This window comes from Saccopteryx bilineata, chromosome 4, assembly GCF_036850765.1.
Source record: "Saccopteryx bilineata isolate mSacBil1 chromosome 4, mSacBil1_pri_phased_curated, whole genome shotgun sequence".
Taxonomy (NCBI): domain Eukaryota; kingdom Metazoa; phylum Chordata; class Mammalia; order Chiroptera; family Emballonuridae; genus Saccopteryx; species Saccopteryx bilineata.
Genome location: NC_089493.1, coordinates 272823645 through 272838661, shown reverse-complemented (window position 1 = coordinate 272838661; position 15017 = coordinate 272823645). Strand labels below are relative to the sequence as shown.

At 44.3% G+C, this 15017-nt stretch overlaps 1 protein-coding gene across 1 annotated transcript; it reads right to left on the bottom strand.

Moving 5' to 3' along the window:
- Positions 1-7143: 7143 nt before the first annotated feature.
- Positions 7144-7980, bottom strand: NUPR2 (nuclear protein 2, transcriptional regulator). Its single transcript, XM_066278166.1, has 2 exons — positions 7638-7980; positions 7144-7361 (listed from the first exon to the last, which is right to left on the bottom strand). The coding sequence occupies exons 1-2, from the start codon at positions 7932-7934 to the stop codon at positions 7353-7355; spliced, it is 306 nt and encodes a 101-aa protein (XP_066134263.1). The 5' UTR covers positions 7935-7980; the 3' UTR covers positions 7144-7352.
- Between the last annotated feature and the right edge of the window lie 7037 nt (positions 7981-15017).

Here is a 15017-nt window from a genome sequence, read left to right as displayed (position 1 = left end):
TGCAATGAAAAACTGATGATTGATGCTTCTCATCTCTCTCTGTTCCTGTCTGTCCCTATCTGTTCCTCTCTCTGACTCTCTTTCTGTCCCTGTAAAAATAAATAAATAAAAATTAAAATTCTACAAATAGTTGTAGGCGCACTATATACAAATTTCTGAGAAATATGTTATAATAATTAAGTCAAAAATTAAAGAAGAAATATAAAGTCCAAGTGTGCTTTTATGGTAATTAAATGAAATAAATATGACAAAATTAAATTTATTCTGACATTAAAAACATTTTTGTGGCCTGACCTGTGGTGGCACAGTGGATAAAGTGTTGACCTGGAAATGCTGAGGTCGCCGGTTCGAAACCCTGGGCTTGCCTGGTCAAGGCACATATGGGAGTTGATGCTTCCAGCTCCTCCCCCCTTCTCTCTCTCTGTCTCTCCTCTCTGTCTCTCCCTCTCCTCTCTAAAATGAATAAATTAAAAAAATTTTTTTTGTGTTACATTTTTTGAGTTATACTTTTTAGAATTTGTAAAAAAGAGGGGCTAAAAAATAAAAAACAAAAAAGTTATCTTTTTTTAAAAATTTTAAAAGATTTTTTATTTATTTATTCATTATAGAGAGGGGGGGGGAGAGAGAGAGAGAGAGAGAGAGAGAGAGAAGGGGGGAAGAGCAGGAAGCATCAACTCCCATCAACTTGCCTTGACCAGGCAAGCCCAGGGTTCTGAACCGGCAACCTCAGCGTTTCCAGGTTGACGCTTTATCCTCTGAGCCACCACAGGTCAGGCTAAAATAGTTATATTTATATATATATAAATATATACTTAGTAAGATTTAGTAAATTTGGCAGGTCCTGGTACAAATGTGCTTTTTCATTCTTGTGTTTATGAGAAACATGAGTCTGATGTGTCCTAGTGATTTCTTCAATGTTTGGGCATATATTTGAAAGGCAAACTTTCATTTCCTCGTCAATACATTGAAGAATTTTTCTCCTTTTACTCTTAATTGTGTTGAGTGCAGAAAACTGCATTATACATGTCATCTTAACTTTACACCAAACAAAGGATAGAAGAAACTTGCCTCCAGTCTTTCTGGGGAACATGGGGGGTAGTGTAAACAATCCAGCACCACAGCTTAACAGCCTTTTGCAACCTAATCAGGCCAGTGAGGTGGGGGGTTTGGCAGACTGTCAGCTTACAGCCAATTCCCCACACCTCTGTCCTCCAAAAATCTAAATTCCAAAAACCCTGTTGGTTTTTTGGTCCCCAACAGGCATATATTTCTCTGGAATACCATAGGCACACCTGGAAATTTTCTAGGGCCCACCAGTGAGCCCTAGTGCACACTTTGAGAACCACTGACCTAGTGTGTGGAAGTCCTGGATTCCATTCTGGGTCAGAGAACAACAAAAGAGACAACTATCTGCTTCTCCCCCTCCCCCATCTCTCTCTGCCTCCTGTAGTCATGGCTCAATTGATTTGAGTGCATCAGCCTGGATGCTGACAGTGGCTCTGTGGAGCCACCACCTCAGGTACTAAAAATAGTTTGGTTCTGAGCGAGGGGTAGAGCATAGGCCCCACGTGGATTGCTGGGTGGATCCTGGTTGGGGGCATGCGGGAGTCTATCTCCGTACTTCTCCTACTCTCACTCAAATAAACAAACAAATAAACAAGCAAGCATACATGGAATTAGTTTCAGGATTAAAAATATAAAAAGGGAAAGTGCATGCTAAATAGGACAGCAGAGATTCAAAGGAAGAAACAGAATTCTTGCTAGAGGACAGAAGACCTTTGTCAAGAATCACTGTGTTTTTTAGGCGCTGGCCAGGTAGCTCAATTGGTTAGAGCAGGGGTAGAGCATTGGTTATACCTACCACCCACTTTTGTATCTCTGTTAGTAGTAAAATTTTCTATCCGCCCACTGGCTCCACAGTAATGGTGATTTATAAAGTAGGGAAGTAACTTTACTTTGTAAAATTTATAAAGCAGAGTTACAGCAAGTTAAAGCATATAATAATAATTACTTACCAAGTACATTATGTCGGATTTTTGCTAAGTTTGGTAGAATAAATCTTTATAAAACAACTTACTATAGTTAAATCTATCTTTTTATTTATACTTTGGTTGCTCTGCTACCGCCCACCATGAAAGCTGGAACGCCCACTAGTGGGTGGTAGGGGCCAGGTTGACTACCACTGGGTTAGAGCATCATCCAGGTACACCAAGGTTGTGTGTTTGATCCTCAGTCAGGGAACATACAAGAGTCAACCAATGAATGCGTAAAGTGGAACAACAAATTCATGTTTCTTTCTCCCCTCCTCTCTCCAAAATCAATTAAAAAAAAAAAGCCTGACCAGTGGTGGCACAGTGAGTAGAACATCAAACTGGGACACTGAGGTCCTAGGTTTGAAACCTGAGGTTTCTGGCTTGAGTACCTATCTCATCTAGCTTGAGTGTGGCCTCACAAGCTTGAGCGTGGGATCATAAACACAATTCTAAAGTCACTGGTTTGAGCCCCCCCACCCATGAACAACTAAAGTGACACAACTGAGTTGATGCTTCTCATCTCTCCCTTCCTGTCTGCCTCCCCCAAAAAAGAATTAATGTGGTTTTAGAACTTGTGGGTAAAAATTTAATAAAATCCAATAAATGATTATCTAGTACTATATAATATCTAGGTTTTTTTATCCTATAAAGTTGAGGGTTTTATATGATTAAAATGGTTTTAAGGGAGGTTAGAGTTTAAGCAACTCACCCAAGTCAGTATAGTTTAACTCCAAAGCCAAGGTTCCTACCATATGACACTGCCTGATATTGGAGATACTTTAAAGAATTAATTTAGTGAGTGAAATACAGTGGTGCCTTGAGATATGAGCAGAGCAACATATGACTTTCTTTAAAGATACAAGCTGCAACTCAGTCCATATTTTTGTTCGAGATCCGAGTGAAATTCCGAGTTATGAGTCATGATTCGGGAAGTTGGCACGTTAGTGCACAGGTCCAGTATTGGCAGCACAACACCAGCATCTTGTTCTTTCTCACATGTTTCCTGCAGAATCAAATTGAATCTCGAATGCTGTACTTGTTCTTGCATCATTTTTGCATTTTTTACTAACTTCTTTTGTGTGCTATCGTGGGGCCGAAAAAAGTGAGTGTAAAGGAGAGTGGTGAGAAGAAGAAGAAGAGAATGATGTCAATAGAAGCAAAGCAAGAAATAATAGAAAAACATGAGTGTGGTGTATGAGTGATGGAATTGGCAAGGCCATACGACTGCAATACAGCTACAATCTGTACCATCCTTAAACAAAAGGATGCCATCAAAAGTGCAAATCCAGCGAAAGGAACTATAATTCTGTCCCAATTAAGGACAAATACCCATGAAGAAATGGAGAAGCTTCTGCTGGTGTGGGTGAAAGAGAAAGAGCTGGCAGGAGATACAGTGACGGAGACTGTAATATGCGAAAAGGCACATATTACTTATGGCAACTTGAAGAAGAAAGAACCATCAACCTCAAAAGAGGCAGCAGAAGATACATTTATTTATTTATTTTATTTTTTTATTTTTTTTCATTTTTCTGAAGCTGGAAACAGGGAGAGACAGTCAGACAGACTCCCTCATGCGCCCGACCGGGATCCACCCGGCACGCCCACCAGGGGCGGTGCTCTGCCCCCCAGGGGGCGATGCTCTGCCCATCCTGGGCGTCGCCATATTGCGACCAGAGCCACTCTAGCGCCTGAGGCAGAGGCCACAGAGCCATGCCCAGCGCCCGGGCCATCTCTGCTCCAATGGAGCCTTGGCTGCGGGAGGGGAAGAGAGAGACAGAGAGGAAAGCGCGGCGGAGGGGTGGAGAAGCAAATGGGCGCTTCTCCTGTGTGCCCTGGCCGGGAATCGAACCCGGGTCCTCCGCACGCTAGGCCGACGCTCTACCGCTGAGCCAACCGGCCAGGGCTACATTTATTTTTTATTTTTTATTTTTTATTTATTTTTAAATTTTTTATTTTATTTATTCATTTTAGAGAGGAGACAGAGAGGGACAGAGAGAGACAGAGAGAGACAGAGACAGGGGGAGGAGCTGGAAGCATCAACTCCCATATGTGCCTTGACCAGGCAAGCCCAGGGTTTCGAACCAGCGACCTCAGCATTTCCAGGTCGATGCTTTATCCACTGCGCTACCACAGGTCAGGCCAGAAGATACATTTAAGGCAAGTCACAGCTGGTTTGAAAATTTCAAGAAGAGATCTTGGTATCCACTCGGTGGTGAGGCATGGTGAAGGTGTGAGTGCTGACGTTAAGGCAGCTGAGGAGTACATCACACGTTATGCTGTGCTTATCACAAAGGAAGGCTACATCCCCCAACAAGTGTTCAACTGTGACAAAACAGGATTGTTTTGGAAAAAAATGCCCAGAGGACTTTCATCACCACAGAGGAGAAGAAGCTGCCAGGCCATAAACCCATGAAGGTCCTTCTGACCCTTGCATTGTGTGCAACTGCTAGAGGTGACTGTAAAGTAAAGCAACTGCTAGTGTATCATTCCGAAAATCCTCGAGCCTTTAAGACTCAGAAGATTCTTTTTTTAAGTTATTTTTATTTATTTATTCATTTTAGAGGAGAGAGAGAGAGAGAGAGAGAGAGAGAGAAGGGGGAGGAGCAGGAAGCATCAACTCCCATACATGCCTTGACCGGGCAAGCCCAAGGTTTTGAACCGCCGACCTCAGCGTTCCAGGTCGGTGCTTGATCCACTGGACCACCACAGGTCAGGCAAGACTCACAAGATTCTTAAAGAAAAACTGCAGGTTATGTAGCGTGCCAATGCTAGGCCATGGGTCCACTGCGCCACCGCCTTGTCAGGCAGTGTGTTTCTTAATTAAAAACATGTCTTTTTTCATAATTTAGGATGGTTTGGGGATGTTTCACAGGGTTGGAATGGATTAAATCTATTTCAGTTATTTTAAATGGGAGAAATTTGTTTGATATACAAGTTGACTGACTTACAAGCGCAGTTACAGAATGAATTAAACTTGTATCTCAAGGTACCACTGTAATGTAAAACTTTGTGACCAGAGAGGAAGGCAGAGGTATTATGTTCTGTCAACTTAAAAATAGTTACCACTAGGTGAGCACCTATTGTGTCAGGCCCTTAACTGTGCCCATTGTTGCCTATATTTTATCTATAATCCAGTTTGGCAAGGTAACAAAATATTATTCCCATTTTACAAATAAGAAGCCTGAAGCTTGGTGGAACTTGAAAGTATGTAGCTGTCATTCAGACGTTTGCTGACTGCCAAGGTGAACAGTCACAGCTGGAATTAATATTCAGGTTGCTCCTTCCAGTATACATCCTTCTCTGCTAATCAAGGACTCCAAATGCAGACTGAAGATAAAGGAAAGCTATCCTGCTATATTCTGCATAATTTTTAAAACAAACTCAACTCTTTATCCTTGGACATGGAGTTTGTGGGTGGTTCTGAACCACAGAACATTTTCTACAATTGAGAAAAACTATGATGCTGGAGAATAAATGCTTTTTAAAAGTACAGTAATAACTCGGTTTTCGTTGACTTTGGTTATCGTCTGTTTCAGTTTTCAGCGATTTTTTCCGTGAAAAATTTGTCTGTTTTCATCAGTTGCCTTGAATTTCTTCAGTGTGCCCACGTGACCTCACTGTTAATTTTGTGAAAACAAAGGGCAACCCACTCGTTCTCCTGATCAGTGTGGCGTTGTTTCTCGTTGTGTGAGCCTTACCCTGTGGGAGACAGGCTGTAGGATGGCGGGGTCGTTGTAGCCTAAGGCTTGGTTTGGGACTGAGGCTTTCCCACTTTTTTTTTTTTTTTGTATTTTTCTGAAGCTAGAAACGGGGAGGCAGTCAGACAGACTCCCGCATGCGCCCGACCGGGATCCACCCGGCATGCCCATCAGGGGGCGATGTTCTGCCCATCTGGGGCGTCGCTCTGTTGCGACCAGAGCCACTCTAGCGCCTGAGGCAGAGGCCAAGGAGCCATCCCCAATGCCCGGGCCATCTTTGCTCCAATGGAGCCTTGGCTGCAGGAGGGGAAGAGAGAGAGAGGAGGGAGAGGGGGAGGGGTGGAGAAGCAGATGGGCGCTTCTCCTGTGTGCCCTGGCCGGGAATCGAACCGGGGACTTCCACACGCCAGGCCGATGCTCTACCACTGAGCCAACCGGCAAGGGCCCCCACTCTTTTAATACTAAGATCTTTTCAACACTAAGCTTTTCTCCATACCCTTGACTGTTGCATGATGTAGGGGTGGTGCACTCTTATGAGGAATCCAATTTATGCCTCAGATGAATGGTTTTGTATCAGAGGCTTCCCTATTTGTATATTGAATTAAAGGCTTTAATTGTCTATACTGTATAATAAAGCAAAGACTGGGGGCTTGCTCTCTCTAATATTGCCATCAGCATTGAAGAGGCCTCCTGATCCCATCCTCTTTTCTCAATTCCGCACTGTTCTCCCTCAGGACCTGGAATTACTAGCTGTGCTGTTCTGTGGCATTACCCTGCCCATCTAGCCAAACAATTCTATTGCTTTCTAGTGTTTTTGTGCTTTTTAAAATTGATTGTGAGTGCTAATACTACAATGACATGTAAGTGATTACTGTATATACAGTATTTGGTGTAATGTGTTTTTGGTATATATTTTGGAGTGTATAGAATGAATTAATTGGATTTACATTGATTCATATGGAAATAATTGCCTGTTTTCATTGGTTTCAGATTTCGCTGATTGTTTTCGGACTGATTATCAATGAAAACCGAGGCATCATTGTATCTGTTATGTCTACCTTCTTTCTAACCTGTGTGACCTCGGAAAGATATGTGAATTGAACTCTCTGAGCCTCAAGAATCCCCTCTATAAAAAGGACAACAGCAACTACCTCAAAGTATTGTAGGATCTGTAGTGCAGAGAACCTAGCAACTAGGTTCAACGCACTATTACAATTTAAAATATTCCTTTTCTTGTAAAACAAATACTAAACCCGCACAGTAATTCTTGACACGAGTTGAAATCTTGTACAAATTCCTACCTTTGTTCTTCAGCCCCCTCTCGTTCATCTTTGTGACCTTTTCTTTACACAGAACACAAATATTTGTAGGCCTGAAATGAGTTACCATAGCAACTAATAAAAAAACTGGAGTTAATATGCCACTCTTGCTGCTGCTTTTTTATTTAAAAACCCTAAAAAGGCATATGTACTTGGATGTTAATTAACAATCAGTATGGAAAAGATACTTAAGCAGTAAACTTAAGCGATGTTGAAAACAAATTCTGTTGACCAACATGGATTCTCTTTCCCCTTAGGACCACAGTTACAGCTGGAGTCAGAGAGAATACTTTATCAGGTCCTTAGATATCCTGTAGAAAATCAGACAGAAACAAAAATCAATTATTCTTTTTAGTCTGAGCATCAGCACTGGAAGTAAATCCCTCACTTGTATTTTTTAAAAAGGTGTTTTCTACGTTTCCTGGCCCCTTCCACCACTCCACAGTGAGGAGGCTAGCTGAGGGCTAAGGGGGTCCACCTACGGCTCCCCAGAAAGGGGAACTCGGCCCGGGTCCAGTCGCAGGGACCCACGGAAGCGGCGCTCACGGGGCTTCCCTGAGCCCCGATGGGTCGTGGCCCGTACGCACCGGCGCACAGGCGAGGCGAGTGCGCGGCCGCGGCTGCAGCCTGCGCTGGCGACGCTTGCGGTGGCCGTTAAGGATCTTTTGTGCGATTTTGCGCTCGTGGCCGCCAGGCACCGGCCGGTTGGTGCGTAGTTCCCGCTCGCGCCGCGTCCGGCCCTTGCTGTGCCCGGCCCCACAAGCCGGGAAGTCGCGCAGGTAGTAGTAATCGAGGCAGTCGTAGAGCTCCTCCTCCGAACTCAGCCGCGGCCACACCTCCAGCAGCGGCGGCTGAGTCTGAGTGCCAAGGGGGTCCGGGACCATCGCGCCCGCCTGGCCTCCGGGCCGCGCACGCGCGCGCGCCTCTGAAGGCCCCGCCCCGCACTGCGATGGGCTCCGCCTAAGAGGCGGAGCCTACGACCTAGGTCACAGAGCTGGGCTTGTGCCCTGCGCCTGGTCTGTGTGCACCAGGGGCGAGTCGTGACTCCTTCATCTGCCTAGGCCTGTGTACTCCCACGCGAGAGGGGCAGCTGGCAAAATCCAACCGAGCATTTTATTTTATATTGCTTAAAAAATGGTAAACTAACGTCCTCAGAGGAAAGGCCAGATGAAGATACAGCAAGAAGGTAGCCATCTGCAAGCCAAGGAGAGAGAGAGAGGCCTCAGGAGAAACCAACCCTGCTGACATTCCAGCCTTTACGACTGTGAGACAATTAATTTCTGTTGTTTAAGCAAAAAAAAAAAAAAAGGGGTAAATTATCCAGGTGTCCAAAGGAACTGCTTAAAATGTGGTGGGGCTGTGTGTCTTCTAGAGCAGTGATTTTCAACCTTTTTTGAGCCAAGGCACATTTTTTACATTTACAAAATCCTGGGCACACCACCTACCAAAATGACACAAAATGACACTCTGTTAGAATTTATTTAAAGTTTAAATAAATTACATTTATTAAAAAGAAAGTTAAATAAAAAAGGATAACCCCCTCATATATACAGCCCCATGTAACATCCCTCATATATACAGTCCCATGTAACATTCCCTCATATATACAGTCCCACGTAACATCCCCTCATATACAGTCCCATGTAACTTCATATATACAGTCCCATGTAACCTCATATATATAATCCCATGTAACCCCTCATATATACAGTCCCATGTATCATATATACAGTCCCGCTAATAGATACTGGAGCTTTCATCAAGGTAGTGGGTTCAAATCAATTTGGCAAATACTCTATATAGAAACTGGACAAAATCTATTTTAGAAAATGTTGGGTATTTGTGTAACATCATAAGTCCTCAGAGCATCTCTACTGTCAGATTGAGAAGTTTGCTTTCTAGGTAAGGATTCTGATAAATACTAGAGTTCTTCCTGAGGTTGTGGGTTCAAATCCCATGATCAGCTGGGTGCAGGGGCCTTGGTTCTGTCTGTTTTGACGGTGTATATAGAGATTTGAGCTCTTTAAGAAGATGACCCTTCAGGAGGCCATATACAATATAGGTAACATTATGATGCATTGTATATCACTCTCTGTGGGGGCCTCTTTTAAAAAGAAAAAGGTCAAATATCTATATACACCATCAGGATAGACATAACCAGCTGAGGCTGAGGCTTCATCTAGTGGTGGCAACATTTACCTCCAGTCCTGACCAGGATTAGAAATCGGGACCATGGGGAGGAGTAGCAGCTTCAACTACTCGCAGCGGCCACACAATGACAAGTGCGCAGCAGCCTGAGTGGGGACCTTCCTGGATGTGGATGAGAGGCAGCCTACTATTGGTTCATTGCTAGTGGTCGGGATGAATCCTAGAAGGTGATTGGTCAGTGAGCGTTCCCTGTGCCTCCACTCTTCCTGTCGCAGATAGCTGGAGGGATTGTGAGGGAAATGTTTATGTTCGGATGGAGGTGGCTGGTGGTGGGCCGGATAAATAGCCTCCATGGGCCGTATCCGGCACGCGGGCCGTAGTTTGGGGACCCATGTCTAACTTCCCCACGGCACACCTGACCATGTCTCACGGCACACTAGTGTGCCTCAGTACACTGGTTGAAAAACACTGTTCTAGAGGACGTTATCAGCAATAACTTTTTGTTAGGCTATTTGATGACAGGAGAAAGTTCTCTAATGATGAATGAAAAACTAGCTTCTGAAGAAATGCCTCCAGTATCCCAGGAACATTTAATTTTTAAAATTTTTTTGAGAGAAAGAGGAAGGGAGATAGAAACATTGATTTATTGTTCCATTTACAGTACTTAGGCATTCACTGATTTTTTCTTATATGTGCACTGGCCAGGGACCAAACCCACACAACCTTGGCTTATAGTAGGATGCTCTAACTAACTGAGCTACCCAACCTGTACCCTAGGAATGTTTTTTTTGTTGTTGTTGTTGAATTGATTTTAGTGAGAGAGAGAGACAGGAACATCAATCTGTTTCTGTATGTGCCCTGACTGGGGATCAAACTAGCAGCCTCCGCGCTTTGGGACGATGCCTAACCAGCCAAGCTATCTGCCCAGGGCAGGAACGTTTTGTTTTGTTTTGTTTTGGTGACAGGGACAGAGAGAGACAGAGGAACAGATAGGGACAGAGATGAGAAGCATCAATTCTTTGTTGCAGCACCTTAGTTGTTCATTGATTGCTTTCTCATATGTGCCTTGACCAGGGGGCTACAACAGACCAAGTGACCCCTTGCTCAAGCCAGCGACCTTGGGCTCAAGCTGGTGAGCCGTGCTCAAACCAGATGAGCCCGCGCTCAAGCTTGTGACCTCAGGGTTTTGAACCTGGGTCCTCTGCGTCCCAGTCCGATGCTCTAGCCAACGTATCTATAAATGAATGGAAGGAAATGCATCAAAATGCTGAAAATATTTCTGGCTGTTAGGGTTCTTTCCTCTAGACCAGGGGTCCCCAAACTACGGCCAGCGGGCCGCACGCGGCCCCCTGAGGCCATTTATCCGGCCCCCGCCGCACTTCTGGAAGAAGCACCTCTTTCATTGGTGGTCAATGAAAGGAGCACACTGACCATCTCACTAGCCAAAAGCAAACTCATAGTTCCCATTGAAATACTGGTCAGTTTGTTGATTTAAATTTTCTTTATTTTAAATATTGTATTTTTTCCCGTTTTGTTTTTTTACTTTAAAATAAGATATGTGCAGTGTGCATAGGGATTTGTTCATAGTTTTTTTTTATAGTCCGGCCCTCCAATGGTCTGAGAGACAGTGAACTGGCCCCCTGTGTAAAAAGTTTGGGGACCCCTGCTCTAGACCATGTTTTTGAGGAGTTAATTGTATTTTTTTTCTTTTTCTTTTTTTTATTGAAGCTGGAAACGGGGAGAGACAGTCAGACAGACTCCCGCATGCGCCCAACCGGGATCCACCCGGCACACCCACCAGGGGCGATGCTCTGCCCACCAGGGGGCGATGCTCTGCCCCTCCGGGGCGTCGCTCTGCCGAGACCAGAGCCACTCTAGCGCCTGGGGCAGAGGCCAAGGAGCCATCCCCAGCGCCTGGGCCATCCTTGCTCCAATGGAGCCTCGGCTGCGGGAGGGGAAGAGAGAGACAGAGAGGAAGGAGGGGGGTTGGAGAAGCAAATGGGCGCTTCTCCTATGTGCCCTGGCCGGGAATCAAACCCGGGTCCCCTACACGCCAGGCCAACGCTCTACCGCTGAGCCAACCGGCCAGGGCCGAGGAGTTAATTGTATTGAGAACAATTAGGCCTGGCCTGTGGTGGCGCCATGGAGAGAGACTCGACCTGGAATGCTGAGATTGCTGGTTTAAAATCCTGGGCTTGCTGCCATGCAACAAGCAACAAGCAAGCAATGAACAACTAAAGGAAGTAACTATGACTTGATACTTCTTGGGCCCCCCCCCCCCCCATCAATAAGTAAAATCTTTAAAAAAAATTAGAGAGTGATTATAAGGAAAAGCACTCCTGCATGCTGCAAGGCCCAGAACCAGTGCAATTTCGGGTTATCTGCAGGTGTCAACATCTCAGGTCAGGCGGCATAAACTTGATGACTTGATGCATTGACAGCTTGGAGTGAGGACAGAGTCCTAAGCTGCAGCATTGGGGAGGGTACTCCAGAAAGCAGCAGAGGCTAGAGGAATCCGGCCAGGTGAAATGAGCACAGTAAATGCTGGGAGTTACTGTGAAGAAGGCCTTTGTTTTGTTTTGATTTGGTTTGGACACAAAAAGGGGGGTAGTATGGAAAGTAACATCACAGGGTGATCCAGTCATAAATTCCTAACTGGGCAAGTTATGGTGGATATAAATAAAAAAAGGCTTTTTAGTAAAAGACTAATCTTTGCCTTAAGCAAGTGGGACCCATTGTTTCTGTGCATTTAGGATAGTTAATGTACTTTTTAAATAAGTTGTAATCACCCTCAAGAGAGCACAGGAGAAGCAAGAGAAGAGCCTTGGTTCTCCCACTTCCATGTAATCTCCCTTAAATTCCCTTAATTTCAAATGCATTAAAAAAACCCTGTTATTGTTCAGAGCATTTGAGATCTTGTTCCCTGTCATAGGTTGTCTGTTTGTCTCAAATTCATAAAAATTCTGTACAGGTTTGGAAGTTTCTTACGTTGACAACTGTCATAAAAATTGCAAACACCCATTGGGGGATTTCTTTTTAATAGATCGAAAATAATTCTCTAAATCTACTTAAAAAATAAAAGGACTTCCCAGGTATTTGATCCTGCTCAGTTTGTCTGTGACTAAGTTGCTAATTTGAGTTTTTTCTTCTGCGCTATGAAGTCTTATCCCTAGTGGGGCATGGCCTACATACCACACTCTGAGGGCAAATTATGGTGATTCCTTAAATGAACAAGTCCCAGGAGAGTGGTGTTTTTTTTTTAATTCTTTTTTTTTTTTTTTCCATTTTTCTGAAGCTGGAAACGGGGAGAGACAGTCAGACAGACTCCCACATGCGCCCGACCGGGATCCACCCGGCACGCCCACCAGGGGCAACGCTCTGCCCACCAGGAGGCGATGCTCTGCCCATCCTGGGCGTCGCCATGTTGCGACCAGAGCCACTCTAGCGCCTGAGGCAGAGGCCACAGAGCCATCCCCAGCGCCCGGGCCATCTTTGCTCCAATGGAGCCTTGGCTGCAGGAGGGGAGGAGAGAGACAGAGAGGAAAGCACGGCGGAGGGGTGGAGAAGCAAATGGGCGCTTCTCCTGTGTGCCCTGGCCGGGAATCGAACCCGGGTCCTCCACACGCTAGGCCGACGCTCTACCGCTGAGCCAACCGGCCAGGGCCCAGGAGAGTGTTTTTAATTGAACACAGAGGAGTTTTTCTTTTATGTCCACATCTTAACATCTACTATTGGGTAAAAGAGAAACTAATACTTATCCCTGTACCACTCTCCCATACATTATCTCTCTAAAAAATATCTCTTTAGAACTTCTCCTTAAGGAAATATTCAGACATTCTCAAAGGTGAAAATAATAGAACAGTGAACTCCCATATCCCATCACATGGATTCAACACTTATCAAGATCCTGTCACATTTGCTTTATGTATCACATTCTATTTTTCTCTGCTGCAGCATTTTATATATATCCAATTGCAGACCTTAGCCATTTCACCCCTGTATATCTCAACATACAGCTCTAAAAAATGAAACATTTCATAAATAATTGCAATGCCATTTTTACACCTGACAAAATCCACTGGTCCTGTTATTATCTAATACCTAGCCCAAATCCTATTTGATTGTCTAAAATACATCAAAATACATACAACTCAGAATGCATACAAAATCCACAGATGAAATTTGCTTGTGTGGATTTTCTTTTTAAAAGATTTTATTTATTGAATCTTTCTAGTTCTTTTTTTTTAGAGAGAGGAGAGGGAGAGAAATGGGGCAGGAGGAAGTAGTGATGTCGGAAGCTGATCAACGACCGCTGGCTGACAAGGTCACAGCAGAGAAGATCAACGACTCCTGGTTGACAAAGTCACAGCAGAGAAGATCAATGACTGCTGGTTGACAAAGTCACAGCAGAGAAGACCAATGGCTGCTGGTTGACAAAGTCACAGCAGAGAAGACCAATGGCTGCTGGTTGACAAAGTCACAGCAGAGAAAAGGCACAACGATACTTTCCCCTTTGATCTTTTTTATTTTTTTTATTTTTCATTTATTTTTTTATTTATTGATTTTTAGAGGGGGGAGAGAGAGAGAGAGAAAAGGGAGGAGCAGGAAGCATCAACTCCCATATGTACCTTGACCGGGCAAGCCCAAGGTTTCGAACCGGCAACCTCAGCGTTCCAGGTCGACGCTTTATCCCACTGCGCCACCACAGGTCAGGCCCCCTTTGACCTTTTGAATTAATTTGGCCTTATATCCCCCCTTTTCTGGGTGTGTGTGCTATCATTTATGGCACAGGGATAATAGCACTGTGCTTTCCCTGCAGATTCGTAGTAATTTCTTTGAAAATGAGACAGAGGGTGAGAGTTCCACAGAAAAGCCGGTAAGCCCCTTGGCCTGGGCTCATAGACATAAGAGGCTGGCTATAATTTCCTGTGAAAAGGGTTAAGTTTGTAGGAGGATTCCTTCTTATTAATCATGTTAGAAAAAATAGATTGTGACTTATGAATAGGTAGGAAACAGTAACTATACACAGAAGCAACTTTCAGCCTTCCTTAATTCATTGCTTTCCCTCCCTAGCCTTTTCATGTGGTAGAGTAGAGAAACTTTCCTTTCTTCTTGCATACCTGACCTGCAGGTGGTGGAACACTCTGAGAAAAATAAAGTTAGAACTTAACTAGTGGATGAATATAGTAGATAAATAAAATTTGACTAGACAATAGGACCTTAGGTAAGGTAGAGTTATTAATCAGTACTGACCTTTTAGAAGTTTGTACCAATATTGTATAACTGTACTTTGAATGACTTACCACCTGATTTATAGCTTATAGAAATGAATTAACTGTTACCTAGAAATATGTAACCATAGTGAAACAAAAACAATGATTAATCAATGTATTCTGAATACCATGTGATTGTAACTTAGTGTGTGTGCATAAAAATAAAGCTAGACCAGCCATTGGCAGAGATGCCTGGCAGTAAATGCTAAAGAGAAAAAAGAATTCAGCTCTCTCACTCGATTCGCGCCGATGCCGTCTCTTCCTGTGGGACCCCTGGATTCCCCCCCCCCGGGGCTGGGCCCCGGCATAGCAGGAAGCATCAACTGGTAGTAGTTGCTTTTTGTACGTGCCTTGACCTGGCAAGCCTGGAGTTTTGAACCAGCGACCTCAGCATTCCATATCAACATCCACCCACTGCACCACCACAGGTCAGGCTACTTGTTTGGCTTTCAAGTCTCCTATATCAAAGCAGTCCCCTTGCTCTTTTCATCTTTCTGACATTGCTTTATTGCAGAAATTGGGTCAGTTGTCCTGTAAAATGTACAT